This window comes from Catharus ustulatus, chromosome 27, assembly GCF_009819885.2.
Source record: "Catharus ustulatus isolate bCatUst1 chromosome 27, bCatUst1.pri.v2, whole genome shotgun sequence".
NCBI lineage: Eukaryota > Metazoa > Chordata > Aves > Passeriformes > Turdidae > Catharus > Catharus ustulatus.
Genome location: NC_046247.1, coordinates 1343638 through 1370130, shown reverse-complemented (window position 1 = coordinate 1370130; position 26493 = coordinate 1343638). Strand labels below are relative to the sequence as shown.

At 57.4% G+C, this 26493-nt stretch overlaps 1 protein-coding gene across 1 annotated transcript in view; it reads left to right on the top strand.

Moving 5' to 3' along the window:
• Positions 1-14475: 14475 nt before the first annotated feature.
• Positions 14476-26493, top strand: part of GFRA2 (GDNF family receptor alpha 2) — a 28176-nt gene continuing 16158 nt past the window's right edge. Inside the window, exons 1-2 of the mRNA XM_033081388.1 lie at positions 14476-14742; positions 22702-23046. Of these exons, the coding sequence (XP_032937279.1) occupies positions 14703-14742; positions 22702-23046 (385 nt within the window). The 5' untranslated portion in view covers positions 14476-14702. The remainder of the gene's footprint in view (positions 14743-22701; positions 23047-26493) is intronic.

Here is a 26493-nt window from a genome sequence, read left to right as displayed (position 1 = left end):
TCATTTTGCGGTTTTGGGATTTGGCATTTTGGGGTTTGGCATTTTAGGGTTTTGGGGTTTGGCATTTTAGGGTTTTGGGATTTTGTCATTTTGGAATTTGGGGGTTTGGAGTTTAGCATTTTGGGATTTTGAGATTTTGGGATTTGGGATTTGGGGATTTGGGATGTCGGGATTTGCTCCCAGCTGCGCTGCAATGACCCCAGGCGTCCGCAGCCACCCTTCGGTGTCACCCCCGGGGACAGCAGGGAGGCTCGGCCACCCCAAAACGCCTCGTTCGAGCCTTCAAACCACGGCAAAGAAAAACCCGCGATCCTCGGGGGCATTTTCGGCATCCCTGAGGATGCTCGGGCTCCCCGCACCCCGAGCTCTGTTTGTTTGCGCTGCCAGCTCGGCCTCGCCGCGCAGCCCAGACGGGAGCGATGAATGCAAATCGATTCCGGAGCGGCAGGAAAGGGGAAAAGCGGCTCGGGTGACAAAGGGAAAAACTCGCGGCAGCACCTGGGAGCGCTGCTCGGCACCAGCGCGCTCCTGAGGGGAGGGGAGTGGGGAAAAACAGCCGGGATGGGGTTTGGGGAGGGGTGGGGGGTTCACACAGAGGGGAGGGGAGGTGGGATGGAGGAATGGGGAAAACAGCGGGGATGGGGTTTAGAGAGGGGTTGGGGTGTTCACATAGAGGGGAGGGGGTGTGGGATGGGGAAATGGGGGAAAAACAGACGGGAATGGGGTTTGGAGTGGGGTTGGGGTGTTCACACGGAGGGGAGGGGATGTGGGGTGACGGAACGGGGTGGCACACGACGGAGGGATGGGGTTTGGAGAGGGGTTGGGGTGTTCACGCAGAGGGAAGGAAGTGTGGAATGGGGGAATGGGGGAAAAACAGACGGGAATGGGGTTTGGAGAGGGGTTGGGGTGTTCACACAGAGGGAAGGGGGTGTGGAATGGGGGAATGGGGGAAAAACAGACGGGAATGGGGTTTAGAGTGGGGTTGGGGTGTTCACACAGCAGGGAAGGGATGTAGGACTGAGGAATGGTGGAAAACCAGGCGGGAATGGGGTTTGGAGCAAGATTAGGGTGTTCAGCCCGCAGACAGGGGGTGCAGATGGAGGAATGGGGTGACACTGGAGCCAGGGATGGGGTTTGGAGCAGGATTGGGATGCTCACACTGAGGTAGGGGGTGTGGGATGGAGCAGTGGGGTCACACACGAGTCAGCGATGGGGTTTGGAGCAGAATTGGGGAGTTCACACAGAAGGGAGGGAGTGTGGGATGGAGGAATGGGGTCACACGGGAACCAGAGATGGGGTTTGGAGCAGGATTGGGGTGTTCCCCCCGCAGACAGGGGGTGCAGGATGGAGGAACGGAGGAAAACCAGCCGGGAATGGGGTTTGGAGCAGAACTGGGGGGTTCACACAGAAGGGAGGGAGTGTGGGATGGAGGAACGGGGTGACACGGGAGTCAGGGATGGGGTTTGGAGCAGAATTAGGGTGCTCACACTGCAGACAGGGGGTGCAGGACGGAGGAACGGGGTGACACACAGGTCAGGGATGGGATTTCGAACGGAACTGGGGTGTTCCCCTCGCAGACAGGGGATACGGGATGAAGGAATGGGATGACAGGGAAGCCAGGGATGGGGTTTGGAGCAGGATTAGAGTGCTCACACCGCAGACAGGCGGTGCAGGACGGAGGAACGGGGTGACACTGTAGCCAGGGATGGCATTTCGAACAGAACTGGGGTGTTCCCCCCGCAGACACGGGGTGCAGGATGAAGGAATGGGATGACAGGGGAGCCAGAGATGGGGTTTGGAGCAGGATTAGGGTGTTCCTCTCGCAGACAGGGGGTGCAGGACGGAGGAACGCTGTGACACGGCACCCAGGGAGCAGCACACCCCTGGTACCCCCTCCCCGCTCCCTCTCCCCGCTCCCCCTCCACCACCGCACCCGCACCCGCAGCCGCTCCCCGCGCCCCCGGCAGCCCCCGGGATGCGGCAGCGAAGATTAGCGCTGCTTCCTTTTCGCCAGCGAGGAGCGTAATCCCCGCTTTGAAAGGCGCATCCCGCGCTTGATGCTTCCTGACATTAATATTATCATCGGCGAGCAGCCGCAGAGCCCGCCTGTCGCCTGCGATTAGGGCACTGACACAGATCGCTGCAAGATTTCACAGGCGTCTCATTACGCCTGACTCGGCCTTATATAACTCATCTTGCATAAACCTGTCACCCGCAGGAGCTGCTCCGCCGCCCGGGCCCGCCCGGTGCTCCGGGGGGGGGTTTCGAGGCCACCAAGGGGGGGTTTGAGGCCACCAAGGGCTCCCCCCGAGTGTCCCCGTGGGAGGGTTTGGGGTTGTGCTGGTGTGGGAGGGGTTGGGAGGGAATTGGGGAAGGGTTGGGAGGGGTTAAAGGAGGTGCAGAGCCACGGAGGGGTGAAAGGAACCCCCCAAAAAATCCACTGGAGAGTCAGCCTGGTTCTGCTGGAGGAGGAGGAAATGTCGCAGGTCTGGGAGGGGTTAAAGGAGGTGCAGAGCATTGGAGGGATGAAATGAGTCCCCAAAATCGGGTTTATTGGAGAGTCAGTCTGAAATTTGGGGACCGGGATGTTCCCAGTGCAAAGCTGGCCCAGGGACCAGCGTCAGTCCGTTCTGGGACCGGGATATTCCCAGTCCATTCTGGTAACTGGAATGTTCCCAGTCCGTTCTGGGACCGGGATGTTCCCAGTTCATTCTGGTAACTGGAACGACCCCCAGTTCATTCTGGTAACTGGAATGTTCCCAGTCCATTCTGGTACCGGGATGTTCCTAGTTCATTCTGGTAACTGGGATGTTCCCAGTTCATTCTGGTAACTGGGATATTCCCAGTCCATTCTGGTAACTGAAATGTTCCCAGTCCATTCTGGGACCGGGATGTTCCCAGTTCATTCTGGGACCGGGATGTTCCCAGTTCATTCTGGGACCGGGATGTTCCCAGTTCATTCTGGTAACTGGGATGTTCCCAGTTCATTTTGGTAACTGGGATGTTCCCAGTCCATTCTGGTAACTGGAATGTTCCCAGTCCGTTCTGGTAACTGGAATGACCCCCAGTTCATACTGGTAACTGAAATGTTCCCAGTTCATTTTGGTAACCGGGATGTTCCCAGTTCATTTTGGGACCGGGATGTTCCCAGTCCATTCTGGGACCGGGATGTTCCCAGTTCATTCTGGGACCGGGATGTTCCCAGTCCATTCTGGGACCGGGATGTTCCCAGTTCACTCTGGTAACTGGGATATTCCCAGTCCATTCTGGGACCGGGATGTTCCCAGTCCATTCTGGTAACTGGGATATTCCCAGTCCCTCCCACCCCTCCCCAGACCCCCCAGCCCCCAGCGCTGCCGATGTGACCCCGCTGCCCTCGGGGCTCATCAGCGGCGGCAGCAGCGCCGGTGTCACCTCCCCGCAATTAATCCCAGAGTCATTAGCGAGCGCAGAGAAACCGCGCTGGGCGCTTGGCGAGCGCCTCTGCGGCTGCTGCCAGGAAAAATTCGGGGTCTTTTCCTCCTCATTCCCCGACATTTCGGCTCTGAGCCCGAGTTCTGAGGGTTTTGTTCCCTCTCGGGGTGCTGAGAGTCCCTGCTCCCCACCGATTTTTTTTTTTATTTTGGGGTGCAAAACTTTCCTTGGGATTTGCGCTCCCCCAGTCTCTGATTTTGTGGATCCGCGTCCAATATTTTGGGATGGGGAGCCCGGTGAGCAAAACAAACCCACAGAACCCACAAACCCGAGCTGCCCGGGCCGCTGTGGAATTATTTCCACGCTGCCTGAGCCAGGGGAGGGAATTTTGCCAGCGCTGTTTGTTCCCAGACCCCTCGGAGCCGAGGATGGCAGGGGATGCTCGTGCTGGCCAGAGCAGCTAATTAGGGATAAATCATTAATGGTGAGCCCAGCCCTGCTGGCATCAGGAGCCTCCAGTGAGGTGCCAGCCTCCCCAAATTTCTGCATTTCAGGAAAGAAAAAAATCAGGAAAAACGGGAAGGTTTGGGATGAAAGGGGAGGGGATCCCAGCTGGGCCCTCGGAGTGGGTTCGGGGTGGGAGGGATTGAAGGGTGGCAGTGCCCTGGATGCTCCATCGGGATCCCACTGGCACTGCCACCTGGATTCCTGTCCCACCCCTTCCTCCGTCCCCTTTTTCGCCGCTCAGCCGCCGCGGTGACATCTCCTCCCAACATCCGAGCCCTGCCTTATCATTAAATGTAAATTACGGGGAATAATCGGCGGCGGGAGCAGCCGGGAGGGAAATCGGGATGGGCTCGGAGGGGGAAATGGAGAGAGAAAACAAAATCGGGATCAGCAGGCCGGGGAGAGAAAGAGCGGCGCCTCCTCCCCCTGCAGCCGGCAGGGCTCCGGGGATAAAGGACAGGGAAAAGGGGATAAAGGAGATGGGGAAAAGTGGGATAAAAGAGAGGGAAAAGTGGGATAAAGGAAAGGGAAAAGGGGATAAAGGAGAGGGGGAAGAGGGATAAAGGAGAGGGAAAATTGGGATAAAGGAGAGGGGGAAAGGGATAAAGGAGAGGGAAAAGGGGATAAAGGAGAGGAAAAAGTGGGATAAGGGAGAGGGGGAAAAGTGGGATAAAGGAGAGGGAAAAGAGGAATCTCCGAGCCCCAGAGGGTGGAGGAGGCCCTGCTGGTGGTGCCTGCTCTCCCCGCTCCTTTTCACATCCCAAATCCCTTTTCCAGCACCGAGGGAGGCGAGGTTGGAGCCTCCAGCCCAGCCCCAGCTCAGCCCCTTTAATCTGCTGCTGGCAGCTGCTGCCGAGCGGGACCCAAATCCCAAATCCCAAATCCTCCTCCTGAAATCCGCCAGGCAGGGAGCGAGATGCTATCAGCTCCTTTTTGCCTTCTCCCCATCCCTCCTGGTGGGTCCTGCCTCCTCCTCCTCCTCCGAGGATCCCGCAGGATTTTGGGGTCCTCTGTGCCCCTCATCCCCCTCTGAGGCTCCTCTGTGTCTTGGGTTACAATACAGGATGTGATCAAAGGTGTCTGTTCTATCACCATCTGCTGAGGGTGGGGCAGTGATTCTGATCTCTGTGGGAGATATTCTGCTAATGGGCATCCATTGAAACCAGCTGGGGCAGTGTTCTTTATCTCATGGGATATCTCCTGTTCATGGCCATGGTTTATAAACCAGCTGGGGCACTGTTCTTTATCTCCATGGGATATCTCCTGTTCATGGCCATGGTTTATAAACCAGCTGGGGCAGTGTTCTTTATCTCATGGGATATCTCCTGTTCATGGCCATGGTTTATAAACCAGCCGGGGCAGTGTTCTTTATCTTTTCCCAACCCATCCTTCCTCCAGCCAGTCATTTTCTGCTCATGGCCATTGAGTCCCACTGTGGCACTGATAAAATTACTGCATCCCATTGGGAGCTGCTCCAGCCAGGGGGAAGAGCCCAACATTTCTTACCAAGATAAAAACAGAGGTTTTGGGACACTAAGGGAGCCCCTTTCTCCACTGGACTCCAGAGGGAAACGGGATTGCTCCACATCACCACTGGAGCTCCAGAGGGAAACTGCACCTTGTCCAGGAGCACTGCTCCAGCTGAGCCACATCTGTCACTGCAGGAGGATGCAGCCACCATGGGATGGGACTGCTGCCAACACCCTGCCTGACTGACGGCTGTCAGCTTGGATTCTGACTCGGTTTGGGTTTATTCTTTGTAATTCTGTATTTCTATTTTAATTTCCCTAGTAAAGAACTGTTATTCCTATTCCCATATCTTTGCCTGAGAGCCCCTTGATTTCAAAATGATAATAATTTGGAGGGAGGGGTTTACATTCTCCATTTCTCAGCAGACCCCTGTCCCCCAAACCAGAACATTCTGCCTCTCCATCAATTAGAGACCTAAAAAAGAATTTTTAAAAATGATAATTTGATCAATGACGAGGCGGGGATTCGCCATCCCCACTAATGGGAGCATCGTGTCTCCAATTAAAGTTGGGAATATTCGTCCCGGAGCCCGGCTGGCGTTGATGGCGCTGTCAGGGTCAATCTCCTTCAGGCACTGCTTTTCCAAGCACTCTGGGCGATGGATCATCGCTGCCTTTGGAAAATATCAGTGTGGGGTGGGGGTTTGGGCGTTCCCAGTTTGCTCTGAAAGATGAGGAATCCGATCGCGTTCCACGGAAGGAATTCCAGGTTAATTGTGGTGGAAAAGTGGAGATTCCAAAAGTGAGGCTGGGATCCTTCCGGGGTGAGTGGGGAGAGCTGGGAATGTGGGAAACCCCAAAAAACAAAAAAACAAAACAAAACAAAACAAAAAAAAAACCAAAAAACCAAAAAAAAAAGGAGAGCTGGGGATGTGGAAAACCCAAAAAAAACCCAAAAAAGCAAAAAATCCCACCAAAAAAACCCCAACACTGGCGACACCCACAGGGACACTGGGACACCAGTGAGGTCTCGGCCTCAATCAGCTCCAAGGGTCCCCAAATTTGTCCATTCCAGAAGAAATTAGAGGGTTTGGGATTAAAGGGGAGGGGACCCCAAGTGGGCCCTCGGAATGGGTTTGGGGTGGGAGGGATGGGAGGAAAGATTCCAGGAATAATTACAGGAAGGATTCCAGAATTCCAGGTAGGATTTCAGGAAGGATTTCAGGAGAGTTTCCAGGATTCCAGGAAAGATTCCAGGAATAATTCCAGGAAGGATTCCAGAATTCCAGGAAGAATTCTGGAAAGGATTCCAGGAAGGATTCTGGGAAGGATTCAAGGAATAATTCCAGGAAGGATTCCAGAATTCCAGGTATGATACCAGAAAGGATTGGAGAATTCCAGGAAGAATTCCAGGAAGAATTCCAGAAAGGATTCCAGGAAGGATTCCAGGAAGGATTGGAGGATTCCAGACAGGTTTCCAGAATTCCAGAAAGGATTCCAGGAAGGATTCCAGAATTCCAGAATTCCAGAAGGGATTCCAGGAAGAATTCCAGAAAGGATTCCAGAATTCCAGGATGGATTCCATAGAGGATTCCAGGAAGAATTCCAGGAAGGATTCCAGAATTCCAGGATTCCAGGAAGGGAGAACAGCGATAAATGGGCCATGAATGGTTGGATCTGATCTTTCCCAACCCAAACAATTCCCCGACCCCTGGGGACAGGAGATCCGGCCCTGCCCCCCCAAACCCCTGAGCACCCAAACCCCTGAGCACCCAAATCCACCTCCAGGCTCCTTCCAGCAGCTCGGGGGGGCCCCTGGCAGGGCCATCAAGGGCAGGGCACTAATGAGAGGCCGGAGTTAATTGGCAGGAGCCGCTGCCTAAATGAAGATTCCGTATGCGCAGGAGGAGCCGCTGTCGGTCTGTATTCGGAGCTGGGCACATCCAATTTGTGCTGCAGCAGCTCAATTAAGCTGCTCTGGCTTCTCTAATCAACGCCAGCCCAACAGCAGGGCCAGGCCTGGATCCTGGTTCCGATGGAAATTCCAGCCTGGGATCGTGGGCAGCGGGGAATTCGCTTCCCTTGTTGGTGTTCTGTGGTTTCGGTTCTAAACGAATGTTTGAGGTTTCATTTGGAAATGAAAACTCAGATTTTGGGTGGTGTTTGAGACCTCATTGCCCGCGGAGATGGGTGGGATCTGCTTTTTCAGGAGAGATTGGGATATTCTCACTCTTGTCCTCTTGAGATGTTCCTCAGAGGAATCCAGGGGTGACAGAAAATGGGATTTTCCCACCTGGGCAGGAATTTTCCAGGGTTTCTCCAGCAGGGATTCCCTGCCCGGTACCTTGGATGGAGACGGGGATGGGGCTGGATTTGAGATGGGGATGGAGCTGTGGTTGGATTCCTTGGGATCCTGGAGCATCCCCGTGTCCAGCCCGGCTTCCCCTCACTCTCGTGGTTTTCCCCATGGATCCTTTTCCCTTGGACAGGGACACCTTGCACCATCCTATCCCATTATCCCATCTAAAAATTCCATCCCATTATCCCATCCCAAAATCCCATCCCAAAATCCTATCCCAAAATCCCATCCCATCCCATCCCATCCCATCCCATCCCATCCCATCCCATCCCATCCCATCCCATCCCAGTGGATCCAGCCTTGGGCACTTCCAGTTCTTCCTCAGATTTTCTGGGAATTCCACCCCACCACCCTCCCAGGGAAGGATTTCTAACCCCAATTCCCATTTTTCCCGGGGTGGGGACCCTCTCCTGTCACCCCGAGGACCGAGGGGACATTTATCTGCCGATCCCCGGGAATTCCGTGTTCCTCAGACATTCCCAGCCCTGCTGCTCCCCTGGAGCCGTGCAGCATCCGCCAAGGACGCGGCAATTACTCACTCAGCATCCCGGGAGTGCTCGCAAATCTCATTGCCGGGCTCGGGAGCCCAGCCCGGCCCAGCTCTCAGCCAAACTCGATTTGCTGCGTTCCCGGGCGGGCTGAGTGCGTGACTGGAGCCCTGGAGCCGGGCCCGCTCCCGCCTCATCCCCGGGTGTCTGCGGGGAGCTCTGCTCCTGGCCAGAGCTGCATCCCATGGGAGCAATTCCCTGTGCCCCCATCCCATGGGAGAAATTCCTTGTGTCCTCATCCCTATGTCCCCATCCCATGGGAACAATTCCCTGTGTCCTCATCCCTGTGCTGCATCCCATGGGAGCAATTCCCTGTGTCCCCATCCCATGGGAGCAATTCCCTGTTCCTGTAATCCCATGGGAGCAATTCCCTGTGTCCCCATCCCATGGGAGAAATTCCTTGTGTCCTCATCCCATGGGAACAATTCCCTGTGTCCCTATCCCATGGGAACAATTCCCCGTGTCCTCATCCCTGTGCTGCATCCCATGGGAGCAATTCCCTGTTCCTGTAATCCCATGGGAACAATTCCCTGTGTCCCCATCCCATGGGAACAATTCCCTGTTCCTGTAATCCCATGGGAGCAATTCCCTGTGCCCTCCATCCCAGTTCCCTCCATCCCATGGGAGCAATTCCCTTTGTCACCATCCTTGTTCCCTCCATCCAACTGGAACCATTCCCTCTTTTCCCCAATCCCTGTTCCCTCCATCCCATGGGAACCATTCCCTCTCTTTCCCCATCCCCGCCCCTCCATCCCATGGAAGACTCCTCCCGTCCATTCCAGGTGTCTCCTGTCCCCAAGCCCCGCCTGTCCCCGCGCTGCCACCCCCGGAGCCACATTCGGACACCCAGGAGACAGCGAGGAGCGAGCAGGAATCTGTTCCTCGGCACCAAAAATTCCCGAGCGCTTCCCCCGCAGCGCCGGCGTCTGGCGCAGGTGCCGAGGGCTGGGCTGGGCTGGAAATGTCAGCGGCGATTTGGGGCTGCCGGGGTGACGGGAGCGGCCGAGGTGACAGCCCCGCTCCCCCGGGAGGGGCCGAGGTGACAGCCCCGCTCCCCCGGGAGGGGCCGAGGTGACAACCCCGCTCCCCCGGGAGGGGCCGCGCCCGGCACCGCCCGAGTCACCAGTGAGGGAATTCTGTACGTGAGGGTCACTCAAATTCACAAAAATTCACTGACTGGAGAGGGTGGCACCGTGTCTGTCACTCCCCCGGGCCACCAGTGCGGTGGCTCTGCACGTGCGGGTCACCTCAAATTCCCAAAAATTCACTGACTGGAGAGGGTGGCACCGTGTCTGTCACTTCCCCGGGCCACCAGCGCGGGGACTCTGCCTGTGCAGGGCACCTCAGATTCCCAAAAATTCACTGACTGGAGAGGTGGCTGTGACTCTGTCGTGTGCAAATCACCTCAAATTCCCAAAAATTCACTGGCAGGAGGGGTGGCACCGTGTCTGTCACCCCCCTGGGCCACCAGAGCCGTGGCTCTGCCTGTGCGGGTCACCTCAAATTCCCAAAAATTCGCTGACTAGAGGGGCTGGCACTGTGTCTGTCACCCTCCCGGGCCACCAGCCCGGGGACTCTGCCTGTGCAGGTCACCTCAGATTCACAAAAATTCCTTGACAGGAGAGGTGGCTGCTTCTCTGTCGTGTGCAGATCACCACAAATTCCCAAAAATTCACTGACAGGAGAGGGTGGTGTGGCTCTGCTGGTCAGGTCACTGTGAACTCCCGACAATTCACTGCCAGGAGGGAGTGGTGTGGCTCTACCCGTGCGTGTCACCTCAAATTCCCAAAAATTCACCGGACTGGAGGGGGCAGGATGCTCCAGCGCAGCCCAGGGGTTTATCCAGAGGGATTTAGAACCAGCCGAGCTCCTTCCCATCCCTGTCCCTCATCTCCCCGAGACTCCCGAGCCGTCAGGAGGCAGCGGGGCAGGGCTCGGGTTCCCCGGCAGAGGTTAAAGAGGCAAAATCAGCCGGGAAAAAAAAAAAACAAACCCAAAAAAAACAGCAGCGAGGGCAAAAATAGCCTGAGCTTCGCGTGGAGCTGTCGGGGTCCATCAGTGTCGGGGTGTTCCAAGGACTCCCATCGCCCGTGGCCACGAGCCCGCTGCTGCCAGCAGCCCTGGGGACGCGATCCCCGAGGAATGACCCGAGGGAAGAGCCCCGACAGCGCCGCGGGCTCGGAGAAACCCGGGCCAGGGAGGAGGAGGAGGATGGGGATGGGATGAGGATGGGATGGGGATGAAGATGAGGATGATGAGGTTTCCCGGCAGCGGGAAGTGCGGGAGGAGCTCTGGGAAAGGGGGAGGGACACGGAATTGTCCCCAAGGATGTCCCTGAACCCGCCGTGCCCTCCGCGCTGCCAGGGCTGGGGCAAACCTTGCCCCGAGTGAAAAAGGATAGAAAATAAATAGAAAATATCCGAGCGACATCTGCAAGGGCAGGAAATGAATTGCAGGCCGGGCTGGGATCGGGGAGGGGTCGCTGCCCACGGCAGGGGTGGCACCGGGTGGCTTTAATGTCCCCAGAGCAGGCGGTGGGTCTGGAATGGGCAGAATTGCAGGGGTTTGGAGCTAAAACGATTTATTTTTTTTGTTTGCTGCACATCCGGGGAGGGCAAAGCCCTGAGCTGGGAATTCCCAGCCCCAAACTGGGCTCTGCAAAGGGAGCAGCGATCCCTGAGCTCCATCCCTGGCATTCAGGAGCACAGGGATGGGAGCAGTGGTGCGGCCTTGTAGCCACCCCCGAGCCCCTAAAAACTCCCAGAAATGCTAAAAAAAATCCATTTTAAAAGCTTTTTTAAATTTTTTTTTCCCCTGCAGGTGCCTGAGATGGGGCATTTCCTGGCGAGCAGAGCCAGCCCAGCTGGAGATGCGCCCTGTCCCCAGCCGGGGGTCCCCAAACGGGGACAGACCGAGGTGCTGGGGCTGTTCCCGGTGTTTTTTGGGATGAGGAGCGGGCGGGCAGAGCTCGGAGCTCGGCCATGTCCCCGCGGATTGCACCGCTAATGCCCAATCCATCACCGGAACAACCTCGGCTCCCATTAATGGGATAACGCTGGAATTAAAGCGCGGAGTCGGAGCGTGAGCGAATCCAGCCCGCGCTGAGGGGGCTGCCGGGGAGGGAGGGCAATGGGAGAACTGGGAGAACTGGGAGAACTGGGGGCACTGGGAGCACTGGGAGCACTGGGATTTATCCATGGATCCAGGCGGGATTGATCCATGGATCCAGTCAGGATTTATCCATGGATCCAGGCAGGATTTATCCATGGATCCAGGTGGGATTTATCCATGGATCCAGGCAGGATTTATCTCTGGATCCAGGCGGGGTTTATCAGGGATCCAGTCAGGATTTATCCATGGATCCAGGCGGGATTTATCCATGGATCCAGGCGGGATTTATCCATGGATCCAATCAGGATTTATCCATGGATCCAGGTGGGATTTATCCATGGATCCAGGCAGGATTTATCCATGGATCCAGGTGGGATTTATCTATGGATCCAGTCAGGATTTATCCATGGATCCAGGCAGGATTTATCCATGGATCCAGTCAGGATTTATCCATGGATCCAGGCGGGATTTATCCATGGATCCAGTCAGGATTTATCCATGGATCCAGGCAGGATTTATCCATGGATCCAGGTGGGATTTATCCATGGATCCAGGCAGGATTTATCTCTGGATCCAGGCGGGGTTTATCAGGGATCCAGTCAGGATTTATCCATGGATCCAGGCGGGATTTATCCATGGATCCAGGCGGGATTTATCCATGGATCCAATCAGGATTTATCCATGGATCCAGGTGGGATTTATCCATGGATCCAGGCAGGATTTATCCATGGATCCAGGTGGGATTTATCTATGGATCCAGTCAGGATTTATCCATGGATCCAGGCAGGATTTATCCATGGATCCAGGCAGGATTTATCCATGGATCCAGGCAGGATTTATCCATGGATCCAGGTGGGATTTATCCATGGATCCAGGCAGGATTTATCCATGGATCCAGGCAGGATTGATCCATGGATCCAGTCAGGATTTATCCATGGATCCAGGCGGGATTTATCCATGGATCCAGGCAGGATTTATCCATGGATCCAGGTGGGATTTATCCATGGATCCAGGCAGGATTGATCCATGGATCCAGTCAGGATTTATCTCTGGATCCAGGCGGGGTTTATCAGGGATCCAGTCAGGATTTATCCATGGATCCAGTCAGTATTTATCCATGGATCCAGGCGGGATTGATCCATGGATCCAGTCAGGATTTATCCATGGATCCAATCAGGATTTATCCATGGATCCAGGCAGGATTTATCCATGGATCCAATCAGGATTTATCCATGGATCCAGTCAGGATTTATCCATGGATCCAGTCAGGATTTATCAGGGATCCAGGCAGGATTTATCCATGGATCCAGGCAGGATTTATCAGGGATCCAGTCAAGATTTATCCATGGATCCAGGCGGGATTTATCCATGGATCCAGTCAGGATTTATCCATGGATCCAGGCGGGATTTATCCATGGATCCAGGCGGGATTTATCCATGGATCCAATCAGGATTTATCCATGGATCCAGTCAGGATTTATCCATGGATCCAGGCGGGATTTATCCATGGATCCAGGCGGGATTTATCCATGGATCCAGGCGGGATTTATCCATGGATCCAGGCGGGATTTATCCATGGATCCAGGCGGGATTTATCCATGGATCCAGTCAGGATTTATCCATGGATCCAGGTGGGATTTATCCATGGATCCAGGCAGGATTTATCCATGGATCCAGTCAGGATTTATCCATGGATCCAGTCAGGATTTATCCATGGATCCAGTCAGGATTTATCCATGGATCCAGGCTGTGCCTCCCAACTCCCTCCTACTGCCCGGGCCCTTTATGGGAGTGATCCAGGTGGAGCCTCCTCTTCTCCCCGCTCCTCCTCCTCCTCCTCCTCCTCTCCCCCAGGATGGGATCCATGGCTGGGATTTGTCGGGTCCTGGCCCCAAATCAGGGGCAGAGAGAGGGGTGAGTGGTTCCGGTACCTCCCTGGGGCCGGGGAGTGAGGATGAGGAGGATGAGGAGGATGAGGATGAGGATGAGGATGAGGATGAGGATGATGAGGAGGATGAGGATGAGGAGGAGGAGGATGAGGATGAGGATGAGGAGGAGGATGAGGAGGATGAGGAGGATGAGGAGGATGAGGAGGATGAGGAGGATGACGATGAGGAGGATGAGGAGGATGAGGAGGATGAGGAGGATGAGGAGGATGAGGAGGATGAGGAGGATGAGGATGACGATGAGGAGGATGAGGAGGATGAAGATGAAGATGAGGACGAAGCCCAGCAGGCTGCAGCACCCTGCAGGGGGGTGGTGACTCCAATCCCATCGTTCCCATTCCCAGCGTGGGGCAGAGCGTGGGGCAGGATGGACAGGGAGTGTCCTGGACGGGAATTTTGGGTTCCCCGGACTGAGGGGGTGTGAGTGTGACCCCTCAAAAAAGAACCTCGCAGTGGGGAGGGCACCGCAGCTGCTGGGTGGGGTCACCCTGGCACCGGGTGCCACCGTGTCCCTGTGTCCCTGTGTCCCCAGGGATCCCCCTGTCCCTTTCCCACGGCTGTGGGATGTGACACCTTGTCCTGGTGCCCCTCTGGGACCCCCATTTCCCATTCCCGAGCTCACTCCCCCACTCAGGAACCCTTTCCCACCCCAGCGCGTCCCCGTTTTCCCATTCCCACGCCTGTCACCCACCCAGGGAGGTGACACCTCATCCCCACACCCCCCGGGTCCCCCCTGCCCTCCCCCCGGCCGTAATTTGGGGAGGGCGGGGGGGTCTCCGGGTCTCTCCTCCAGCTCTGCGGCACCGCCGATCCCGGGGGCGCTGCCCGGCAGGTGCATCCCAGCCAGGAGGGATGGCCGGGCACACGGGGATGCAGAACAACCAGGACACAGCTCCGGGGGTCCCCGCAGAACCCCCCCGACCCCCGCCCCGGGTGGAAGGGCGGCGGAAGGGCGGCCCCGGCGGAGCAGCGGGCGGGGGCAGGGGAGGGGAGGGGACGGCTCTGCCCCTTGGCCGGGGCTCGGCGGAGCGCAGCCGCCCCTCGCCGCGCCCCCTCCCCGGCAGCCGGAGCTCGGAGCTCGGCAGAAGCCGGCGGGAGCCCGGCGGAGCCCGGAGCGCGCAGCGGAGCCCGGCGGGGATGCGGGAGGCGGCGAGCGGCTCGGGCGGAGCTCACCCCCATCCCTTCCCCTTCGCTTCCAGCCCCGCTGGATTTGGGGATTTAGGATCTACCTGAGCGCCTTGGGAATTATTCGTATTTTTTATCGTTATTTTTTTTTTCTCTCCGCCTGATTTTTTAATCATAATTTTTTTTTTTTTGCACACGTGGAGGAACGCGTGGATTTCCTACCATGATCTTGGCAAACGCCTTCTGCATCGTCCTCTTCGTAGGTGAGTGGCCTCGGCGGGGGTGTGGGGGTGGTGGTGGCTGTCGCCTGGCCGAGGTGGCGCGTCCCCAACCCCCTTCCTCCACCGGGGGCGAGGGGCTGAGACAGAGAGCGAGCCCCTCCGAGCTGGCAGCGGGCGAGGGGCTCAACTTCATTCCCAATTCCCTGTCAACTTGAAACGGGGAGGGGGACGCGGGGGACACACACGGGGGACACACACGGGGGACACCCCCAGCCGCCCCCTCGGGGTTGGAGCGAGCAGCATCACCCGCAGCCCAGCCCTGCCCGCCCCCCATCCCTTCAAACCAGCTCGGGGCTGCGTTTTGGGGGAGATCTCCCCCTTTTTTCCCCTTCCCATCCGCTCCCCCCACACCCCCCCGCGCCATTCCAGAGGTTGGGAAGGCGGCGTGGACCCCGGGCTGGGAAAGTTGGGCTCGGGGCTGGGAATCGCCGTTCCCGGCTGGCGCTGGAGCCGCGGGCTGGGCTCGGAGCTCCGTGCCGGGAGAACGCTCCGCTTCCTCGGGCAGCCTCCCCTGGAGGAGCCGCTGGCAAGGAGAGCACGCCCAGCCCGAGCTGGGTTTGGGGTGAAAAGCGAAGGAAATGGGAAATGTTCGGGTTGGGTTTTTTTTGGTTTTTTTTTGCCCTCCGCGGCTCGGGCGTGTCGCGCTCCCGGTGCCGTTCGCGGCTCCCGCATCCCGGGGGTGCCCGGGGGTGATCCCAGCTCTCTGCAGAGCCTGGAGAACTTTGGGGAGCTGGACTGGGGACAGGGACCGGGGACAGGGACCGGGGAGAGGCGCAGGGACAGGGGACAGGCACAGGGACCGGGAACAGGGGACAGGGACAGGGAACAGGGGACAGGGACAGGGACAGGGAACAGGGAACAGGGACAGGGACAGGGACAGGGACAGGGGCAGGGACAGGGACAGGGACAGGGACAGGGACAGGGGCAGGGACAGGGACAGGGACAGGGACAGGGACAGGGACAGGGACAGGAGGCCGCTGAGGGAGGTTTGAAGGTTGGCACAGCCGCGTTCCGGAGGGATGCGGGGCTGGGGGTGCTCCGGGTCCCCGGGGTGCTCTCTGCTCCCTCCTGGAATGGGGGACGCGGGCTCTGCCCCCTCCCAGAGCGAGGGACGGGGTGCCCAGGGGGGTGGGTGCACCCCCAGACCTTTGGGGACAACTGGACATCTGGACATCTGGACATCTGGATCTGCGTCCAGGCACAGCTGGGGAGATTTGGGGTGCAGGGGGACAAGGCTGTCCCCAACCTTAGGCACCCAAAGCGGGGCCTGCCCGCCCTCCCAGCGGGGTTGGCATCGAAGCAGGACCCGGTGTCCCCCCCATCCCGGGGTGTCCCTCCCATCCCGGGGTGTCCCCAAGGTTCTGAGGAGCCGGACCCCGAGCAGGGACCCTGCACCCCCAGATTTAGGGATGGCTCTGAGGATCCTGGAGCAGGGAACATCCAGCTCTTCCCATTCCCTGGGAGCCAGAAAAATCCCTCCGGTCCTGGCTGGCTTGCTGCGTGCTCCGGAGCGATCCTGGCCAGCAGAAATGTTTCCCTGTGAAGCTGCCGGCTGTCCAAAGGTGTCGGGCAGCAGCAGAGCAGGAGAACACGGATTAGAGCTGGGAAAGAGGCTGCTGGAGCCGGGAGAAGCCGTGGGAGCGGCAGGAAAGGAGAGGGGCCGTCGCCTTGTGCAGCAAATCCTCGCTGTGCTCCGGCACCCCCGAGCCTGCCGAGGATTCGCCGGGAATTCTCTGCAGATGTTTCGGCGATGGGAGTTCGGGAAGGGCGGCTCTGCCCGGGAGGGTTTGATTTTGAAAGGGGGGATTGAAAATCGCCCTCCTCAGTGTCCCCTTCCATCCGAACTCCCCGCTGGAGCCTGGGTGGGAATGCGGAGCTGGGAGGAGCGGGGGGCTCCAGGCTGTGCTGGTCCCTGCGGGGTTTGGGGACAGCAGGACAAAGGGCTGTGCCTGCCCTTCCTGCCCAGCGGATCCAGGATCTGCCGGCACTCCCGGCTCCAGCGGTGCCGGATGCTCCGGGATGCTCCTGGGGCTGGCAGGAGAAAGGTGGAAAAATGGCAAAATCCAGGAGGGTTGGGGCCAGCTCAGCCGCACACCTCATCCCCGCTGATTCCAGAGGGAGGATTCGTGGTGGGATCCAAAATCCGGCACCGGGATGTGCTGCTGAGGGCACCCACGGATATTCCAGGGTCCCTTGGATGTGCTGCTGAGGGCACCCACGGATATTCCAGAATCCCTTGGATGTGCTGCTGAGGGCACCCACGGATATTCCAGGGTCCCTTGGATGTCCTGCTGAGGACACACACGGATATTCCAGGCTCCTCTGGATGTGTCCCTGCCCTGCCCGTGGGCACAGAGGAGGGGATTTTTGGGAAGAGGCCGCTGGAGGGGTGGGAGTTGGAGTTGGGAGCTGGTTCAGGGCAAGCACGGCTGGAGCTGGGGCTGAGCTGGGAGAGGAGGGAACGTGGTGGAGCCTGGAACGGTTCTCTGTGCCCAGTGGAGATCTGGAATGTCCGGTGGAGCTCTGGAATGGTTCTCCATGTCCGGTGGAGCTCAGGAATGTCCGTTGGAGCTCTGGAATATTCAGTGGAGCTCTGGAATGGTTCTCCAGGTCCAGCAGAGCTCTGGAATGGTTCTCAAAGCCCAATGGAACTCTGGAATGGTTCTCCAGGTCTGGTGGAGCTCTGGAATGTCCAGCAGAGCTCTGGAATGGTTCTCCAGGTCTGGTGGAGCTCTGGAATGTCCAGCAGAGCTCTGGAATGCTGCTCCAGGTCCAGCAGAGCTCTGGAATGTCCAGCAGAGCTCTGGAATGTCCAGCAGAGCTCTGGAATGGTTCTCCAGGTCCAGTGGAGCTCTGGAATGTCCAGCAGAGCTCTGGAATGGTTCTCCAGGTTGACTGGAACTCTGGGATGGTTCTCTGTGCCCAGCAGAGCTCTGAAATGTCTTTCATGCCCAGTGGATTTGTGGAATAGCTCTCCATGCCTGGTGGATCCCTGGAGTGGTTTTCCATGTCCAGCAGAGCTGTGGGAAGGCTCCCCATGCCTGTGGAATTCTGGAATGGTTCTCCACACCCAGCGGAGATGAGGGATGACTCTCTGTATGTGTGGGATGGATTTCCACACCCAGGGGAGCTCTGGAATGGTTCTGTATATCCATGGAATTCTGGAATGGCTCCCCATGTCTGTGGAATTCTGGAATGGCTCCCCATGCCCAAGGAATTCTGGAATGGCTCCCCATGCCCATGGAATTCTGGAATAGCTCCTGATGTCCATGAGTTCTGGAACAGCTCCTGATGTCCATGAGTTCTGGAATGTCTCCAATGTCCATGGAATTCTGGAATGTCTCCAATGCCCATGGAATTCTGGAATGTCTTCCCATGCCCAGAGGATCTCTGGAATGTCTCCCCATGCCCATGGATTTCTGGAAAAGCTCCTCATGTCCATGGAATTCTGGAATGGCTCCAATGCCCATGGAATTCTGGAATGTCTCTTCCCATGCCCATGGAATTCTGGAATAGCTCCTCATGCCCATGGAATTCTGGAATGTCTCTTCCCATGCCCAGAGGATCTCTGGAATGTCTCCCCATGCCCATGGATTTCTGGAAAAGCTCCCCATGCCTATGGAATTCTGGAATAACTCCTCATGCCCATGGAATTCTGGAATGTCTCCCCATGCCCATGGAATTCTGGAATGTCTTCCCATGCCCAGAGGATCTCTGGAATGTCTCCCCACACCCATGGAATTCTGGAATGTCTCCCCACACCCATGGAATTCTGGAATGTCTCTCCCCATGCCCATGGAATTCTGGAATGTCTCCCCACACCCATGGAATTCTGGAATGTCTCTCCCCATGTCCATGGAATTCTGGAATGTCTCTCCCCATGTCCATGGAATTCTGGAATGGCTCCAATGCCCTGGAGCAGTTTCCCTGTGGCCACGGCTGCAGCAGGATCAGGATTTCCCAGCTGGATGCCTCAGGATGGGAATTCCCAGCAGAGCTCATCCCAAATCATCATCCCAGAGCACCGTGCACGGCCTGGGCAGGCTCGGGCATTCCCAGCCCCGGGATCAGCGTTTGGGGCTCCTGTTCCTCACATCAGGCATGTGATCCCATCCCCCTCCCGTGTGGAATTACAATCCTGGCCCTCCCGAGGGGAATCTGCTGCTCCAGATGGATCCAAGTTGGATGTGGGGGATCCTGGGCACCCCCAGAGCGCTCGGAACCCAGCGGGGCTGGGGTGGGCACAGTGGCTGAATGCGGGGTCTGGGGGATCTGTGGGACATGTGGGACATGCAGGATCCATGGGATCTGTGGGATCTGTAGGGTTTGTGGGGTTTGTGGGGTTTGTGGAATCTACAGGACCTGTGGGATCTGCAGGTCTGTGGTATCCGTGGTATCTATGGGATCTGCAGGATCTGTGGGATCTGTGGGGTTTGTGGGATCTGGGGGATCTGGGGGACCTGCAGGATCAGTGGGATCTGTGTGATCCATGGGATCTGTGGGGTTTGTGGGATCTGTGTGATCTGGGGGATCTGGGGGACCTGCAGGATCTGTGTGATCTGTGTGATCCATGGGATCTGTGTGATCCATGGGATCTGTGGGGTTTGTAGGATCTGTGAGATCTGGGGGACCTGCAGGATCTGTGGGACATGTGGGATCTGTGTGATCTATGGGATCTGTGTGATCTGTGGGATTTGTGGGATCTACAGGACCTGTGGGACCAGTGGGATCTGCAGGATCTGTGGGATCCATGGGGTCTGTGGAGTCTGTGAGATCTGGGGGATGCGTGGGACCAGTGGGATCTCTGGGATCTCTGGGATCTGCCCCTCAGAGTCACCGCAGCCAGCAGAGCTGTCCCCACCTGGGCCCTGCCCGCCCTGACCCCTGTCCCTCCTCAGAGCCCCCGAGGTGGGCAGAGCTGGCAGTGACCACCGGCTCCAGTGCCGGGGACCCGCTTCAGTGCCACCCACTCCAGTGCCACCCGGGCAGTGCCACCCCTCCAGTGCCACCTGCTCCAGTGCCACCCGGGCAGTGCCACCTCTCCAGTGGGACACAGCGGGAAGGGACACTCCGAGGGTGGCAGGGCCCGGCCCCGCCCGGCGGGGGGGACACGCGGGTGGCCCGTGTCGCGTTCCTGTAGGTGTCACTGTCCCCCTGCCAGACCCGGTGCCAGGCGGGAGGGGACGGGAATGCGGCACCCAGGGGTCACCCCTGTCCCCTCCCCACCCTGGGGGCGGGCACAGAGCGGGGTCTCCTCCCCGTGACCCCCTGAGGGTCCCCTCCAGGTCCCGTCATTCCCATTTTTCCCTGCTCCGGGCCTTTCCCTGGCAGCTGCAGGGAGGAGCAGGGGGACAGGAGTGACAGCGGGTCCCCATCACCGAGGGGGGGACAGGACCCCAGCGCTGCCTGTCCCCAATCCCCCCGACAGGCGACAAGCCAGGCTTGGGCTGGATTTAGCAGGAATTTATTTATTCCCAGGGGAAAAAGCAGATGCGGAAATGATGGGAAGGGTGGGAGAGCTGTGGGAACGCGGGGGCGGGAGGGGACAGGGACAGGGACAGGAGGGGACAGGGACAGCAGCGGGCCCGGTGCCATCCCGGAGGGAAGAGCCTGTCGGGAGCTGCAGCTGCCCCGCGGCCCTGCCAAGGCCGAGAGCTCCAAAAGCCATGAGTCAGACGCCCTAAAAAACAAAAATAAAAATAAAAAAATTCCTAAAAACGATGAGCGGCCAAAGCCAACCCCAAGCGCGGCGAGTTCAGGGACTCGGGATGGACTCGCTGCTTCCCGGGAATCCACAGAGCTCCGGGAATTCCGGGAATCCATGGACTGGGGGGATAAGGAACGGAAAATCCCAGGGATGAGGTGTGGGATTCACCCTGATCCTTCCCGCCCCACAGCGGGGACATCAGGGACATCCCCGAGTGTTCCCGGCCAGGGTTTGGAGCAGCCTGGGATGGGGAAGGGTCCCTGGCCTCGGGCACTTCCAGGGATCCTCGGGAATTCCATCCCAGCCCTTCCCAACCAGGAATTCCTCCCATTTCTGCAGCCCCAACTTCCCCACTTCCAGCTCGACCTTTAAATTCCAACCCCGACAATTCCCAAATTCCATGGAAATCCCAGGATCTCAGCTCGACCTTTCCAACCCCGACAATTCCCAAATTCCATGGAAATCCCAGACTCTCAGCTCGACCTTTCCAACCCCGACAATTCCCAAATTCCATGGAAATCTCACACTCTCAACTCGACCTTTAAAATCCTTTCCAACCCCGACAATTCTCAAATTCCATGGAAATCCCAGGATCTCAGGTCGACCTTTAAAGCCCCTTCCTACCCCGACAATTCCCAAATTCCTTGGAAATCCCAGTTTAAAACCCTTCCCAATCCTGACAATTCCAGGATTCCTAGGCCAGGTTTAGCTCGGGTGCCTCTGGGTAAAATTCCTCTCGTTTGGTGGGAGAAAAGGAAGAAAAAAGGCAGAAAAAAGCAAATTCAAACCCGCAGTGAATAATCTGAGCACAGGCACAATTCCTTCGTGGCTTTCCCAGCCTCGTGCACGCCTTTCCCATGGAATTCCAGAATTCCAGAATTCCCAGCCCGCTGGATCTCGGGGATGTCTCCAAATGCCCTGGAGAGGTTTCCCTGTGGTTGTGGATCGGGATTTCCCGACCGGATGGGAATTCCCAGCCTGGAAAGGGGTTTAAAAAAAAAATCTCATCTAAAAGATCTCTTAAAAAAATCTCATTGAAAAAATCTCTTTAAAAAATCTCATCCAAAAAATCTCATCCAAAAAATCTCATTCCAACCCCAATCCCACGGGCAGGGAGGGGTGAGGGAGTTCCGGGAGGGAGGGGGGTGCTCACCTGTGCCCCTGTCACCTCTGTCCCTGTCACCTCTGTCCCTGTCACCTGAGTCCCCCTCACCTGTACCCTCACCTGTGTCCCTGTCACCTGTGCTCTCACCTGTGTCCCTGTCACCTGTCCCTGTCACCTGTGTCCCCCTCATCTGTGCTTTCACCGGGGTGAGGGAGCTCTGGGAGGTGAGGGAGGGTGCTCATGTGTGTCCCTGTCACTTGTGCCCCCCTCACCTGTGCCCTCCTCACCTGTGTCCCTGTCACCTGTCCCCCTCACCTGTGCTCTCAGGTGAGGATGCTCCGGGAGGCGAGGGGAGTGCTCACCTGTGTCCCTGTCACCTGTCTCCTCACCTGTGCTCTCACCTCTGTCCCTGTCACCTGTGCCCCCTCACCTGTGTCCTTTTCGGGGTGAGGGAGCTCTGGGAGGTGAGGGGAGTGCTCACCTGTGTCCCTGTCATCTGTGTCCCCCTCACCTGTGCCCCCTCACCTGTGTCCCTGTCACCTGTGTCTCACTCACCTGTGCTCTCACCGGGGTACCGGGGTGAAGGAATTCTGGGAAGTGAGGGAGGGTGCTCACCTGTGTCCCTGTCACCTGTGTCCTCCTCACCTGTGCCCCCCTCACCTGTGTCCCCCTCACCTGTGTCCCTGTCACCTGTGTCCTCACCTGTGCCCCCCTCACCTGTGCCCTCACCTGTGTCCCTGTCACCTGTGTCCCCATCACCTGTGTCCCTCTCACCTGTACATTCACCTGTGTCCGTGTTACCTGTGCCCCGCTCACCTGTGCCCTCATCGGGGTGAGGGAGCTCTGGGAGGTGAAGGGAGTGCTCACCTGTGTCCCTGTCACCTGTGTCCCTGTCACCTGTGTCCCTGTCACCTGTGCCCTCATCTGTGCCCTTACCTGTGCCCTTACCTGTACCCTCGTCACCTGTGCTCTCACCTGTGCCCCCCTCACCTGTCCCTGTCACCTGTGCCCTCACCTGTGTCCCTGTCACCTGTACCCTCACCTGTGTCCCCTCACCTGTCCCTGTCACCTGTGCTCTCACCTGTCCCCTCACCTGTCTCCTCACCGTTTCCCCTCTCCCCCGGCCCAGATGAGATCCTGCGCTCCCTGGCCGGGCCCCCCTCTCCTCCGGGGCTGTCCCCTCCGGGGCTGTCCCCTCCGGGGCTGTCCCCTCCGGGCTGGCGAGTGCCCGTGGATTGTGTCCGAGCCAACGAGCTGTGCGCGGGGGAGCCGAGCTGCAGCTCCCGCTACCGCACCCTGCGCCAGTGCCTGGCCGGCCGCGACAGGAACACGCTGCTGGCCAACAAGGAGTGCCAGCTGGCCCTGGAGGTGCTGCAGGAGAGCGCTCTGTACGACTGCCGCTGCAAGAGGGGCATGAGGAGGGAGCTGCAGTGCCTGCAGATCTACTGGAGCATCCACATGGGGCTCACTGAAGGTATGGGGTGGGGAGTAAAGGATGACCTGGGGGTGGGGGGACATCAAAAATCCTCCTGGGGCTCACCGAAGGTACGGGGTGGGGGGAGCAAAGGATAACCTGGGGGTGGTGGGACGGGGGGACATCAAAAATTGTACCTGGGGTGGTGAAGAGACCCCAAATATTCCACCTGGGGTAGTGGGGAGACCCCAAAAAATCTACCTGGGGTGGTGGGGATGGGGAGATCCCAAAAAATCCACCTGGGATAGTGGGGAGACCTCAAAAAATCCACCTGAGGTAGTGGGGAGACCCCAAAAAATCTACCTGGGATAGTGGGGAGACCCCAAAAAATCCACCTGGGGTAGTGGGGAGACCCCAAATATTCCACCTAGAGATGGTGAGGATGGGGAGACCCCAAAAAATCTGCCTGGGGTAGTGGGGAGACCTCAGAAAATCCACCTGAGGTAGTTGGGAGACCCCAAATATTCCACCTGGGGTGGTGAGGATGAGGGGACACCAAAAAAATCCACCTGGGGTTCACCGAAGGTACGGGGTGGGGGGACCAAAGGATAATCTGGGGGTGGTGGGACGGGGGGACATAAAAAAATCCATCTGGGGTAGTGGGGAGACCTCAAAAAATCCACCTGAGGTGGTGGAGAGACCCCAAAAAATCCGCCTGAGGTAATGGGGAGACCTCAAAAAATCCACCTGGGGAGGTGGGGATGGGAGGACCTCGAAAAATCCATCTGGGAATGGTGAGGATGGAGAGATCCCAAAAAATCCACCTGGGGCTCACCGAAGGTACGGGGTGAGGGGACCAAAGGATGACCTGGGAGTGGTGGGACGGGGGGACATCAAAAATCCATCTGGGGCGGTGGGGAGACCCCAAAAAATCCACCTGGGGATGGTGAGGATGGGGAGATCCCAAAAAATCTACCTGAGGTAGTGGGGAGACCCCAAAAAATCTACCTGGGATAGTGGGGAGACCCCAAATATTCCACCTGGGGTGGTGAGGATGAGGGGACACCGAAAAAATCCACCTGGGGTTCACCGAAGGTACGGGGTGGGGGGAACTAAAGGATAACCTGGGGGTGGTGGGACGGGGGGACATAAAAAAATCCATCTGGGGTAATGGGGAGACCTCAAAAAATCCACCTGAGGTGGTGGAGAGACCCCAAAAAATCCGCCTGAGGAGGTGGGGATGGGAGGACCTCGAAAAATCCATCTGGGAATGGTGAGGATGGAGAGATCCCAAAAAATCTACCTGGGATAGTGGGGAGACCCCAAATATTCCACCTGGGGAAGGTGAGGATGGGGGGACACCAAAAAAATCCACCTGGGGCTCATTTGGGGTCCCCAAGGATAACCTGGGGGTGATGAGGATGTGGGAGCTGCTCCAGAGGGTGGGAAAATTGGAGTTGAGGGTGGGAAAACTGTTCCAGAGGGTGAAAACTATTCCAGAGAGTGGGAAAACTCTTCCAGAAGGTGGGAAAACTGTTCCAGAGGGTGGGAAAATTGGACTTGAGAGTGAGAAAACTGCTCCAGAGAGTGGGAAAACTCTTCCAGAGGGGGAAAACTGTTCCAGAAGGTGGGAAAACTGCTCCAGAGAGTGGGAAAATTGGACTTGAGGGTGGGAAAACTGCTCCAGAGGATGTGGGGGAGCCACCCCTGAGCCCTCCTGGGTGAAATTCTCTCCAAATCTGGGTCAGAGCAGGAGGCATGGAGCCCCAGAGCCGGCCCGGAGCAGGAATTACTCTTTAATTGTTCATTAGCAGCCTGCACCGAGCGTTTTCCCAGCGTTTTGCGGGAATTGCGATGGGAATTGCTGGAGGAGGAGGAGGAGGAGGAAGGGATTCTTTGAGAGGGGAGCGGAAAAAGCGGCAGGAACTCAAATTTGGGGTTCCCCTCCTCCCAGGCCGAGCTGTCCCCGCTCTCAGGGGTTAATTCCGGGGTTAATCGCGGCTCGGAGAGCTCCGGGCAGCTCCTGCGCCCTTTTACTGCTCCGCGATTTCCCCGGCGAGCAGCGGGAGTCGAGCGGGGCTTTAATTATTGATGGGATGGAGTGGGAAAGGCGGGGAGGGGAGAGAGAACGGCCTGGAGCGGGATTTGGGTCCTGTTCCCATTCCCAGTGAGGAGCAGGAGCTGCCCTTGGGGTTTGTCCCCAAATTCCATCGCCCTGAGAGCAGCGGGGACATCCCAGAGGGGTCTTACATCCCAAAATTTCCTGGGAAAATCCTGGAGCGGGATTTGGGTTCTGATCCAAATTCCTCGTGAGGATCAGGAGAGGTTCTTGGGGTTTGTCCCCAAATCCCCTCACCCTGACACCTCTGGGGACATCCCAGATGGGCCTTTCCCACATTTTATTTAAATTTTCCTCCCAATTTCCCGGGAATGTCGCACTGAGAGGGATTTGGGTCCTGTTTCCATTCCTTGTGAGGATCAGGAGCTGCCCTTGGGGTTTGTCCCCAAATTCCATCGCCCTCAGAGCAGCAGGGACACCGCTGGGAACCTGCAGGGAATATTTTACAGCGGATTTTTCCTCCCAAATTTCCCGGGAATGTCGCTGCTGAGCGGGATTTGGGTCCTGATCCCAATTCCTTGTGAGGATCAGGAGAGGTTCTTGGGGTTTGTCCCCAAATCCCCTCACCCCGAGCGCAGGTGACACCTCTGGGGACATCCCAGAGGGACCTTTCCCACATTTTATTTAACTTTCCACCCCAAATTTCCAGGGAATGTCACTGCTGAGCGGGATTTAGGTCCTGTTTCCATTCCTTGTGAGGAGCAGGAGCTGTCCTTGGGATGCTGTCCCTAAATTCCATCGCCCTCAGAGCAGTTGGGACACCGCTGGGAACCTGCTGGGAATATCTTACAGCGGATTTTTCCTCCCAGATTTTCCGGGAATGTCACTGCTGAGCGGGATTTGGGTCCTGATCCAAATTCCTCGTGAGGCTCAGGAGCTACCCTTGGGGTTTGACCCCAAATCCCATCACCCTGACACCTCTGGGGACATCCCAGAGGGGCCTTTCCCACATTTTATTTAAATTTCCCCCCAAATTTCCCAGGAATGTCGCTGCTGAGCGGGATTTAGGTCCTGTTTCCATTCCTTGTGAGGAGCAGGAGCTGCCCTTGGGGTTTGTCCCCAAATTCCATCGCTCTGAGAGCAACAGGGACATCCCAATGGAGCCTTTCCCACATTTTATTTAAAATTTCCCCCCAAATTTCCTGGGAATGGCCTGGAGCGGGATTTGGTGTGGAAAAGCATCCTACAATGGGGTTTTTTAGGGAGTTTTTTTGGGTTTTAGGTGCTTTTTTTTTTAGTTTTTTAGGTGTTTTGGGGGATTTTGTAACAAATCAGAGCTGAGTGTGAACCCCAAAACTTCCAGCCTTGTTCTCAGTGTCCATCCCCATGGAGTTCCAAATTTCCCAATCCCAAAATTCCCCCAGCTCCTGGAATCCTTTGGAACTCAA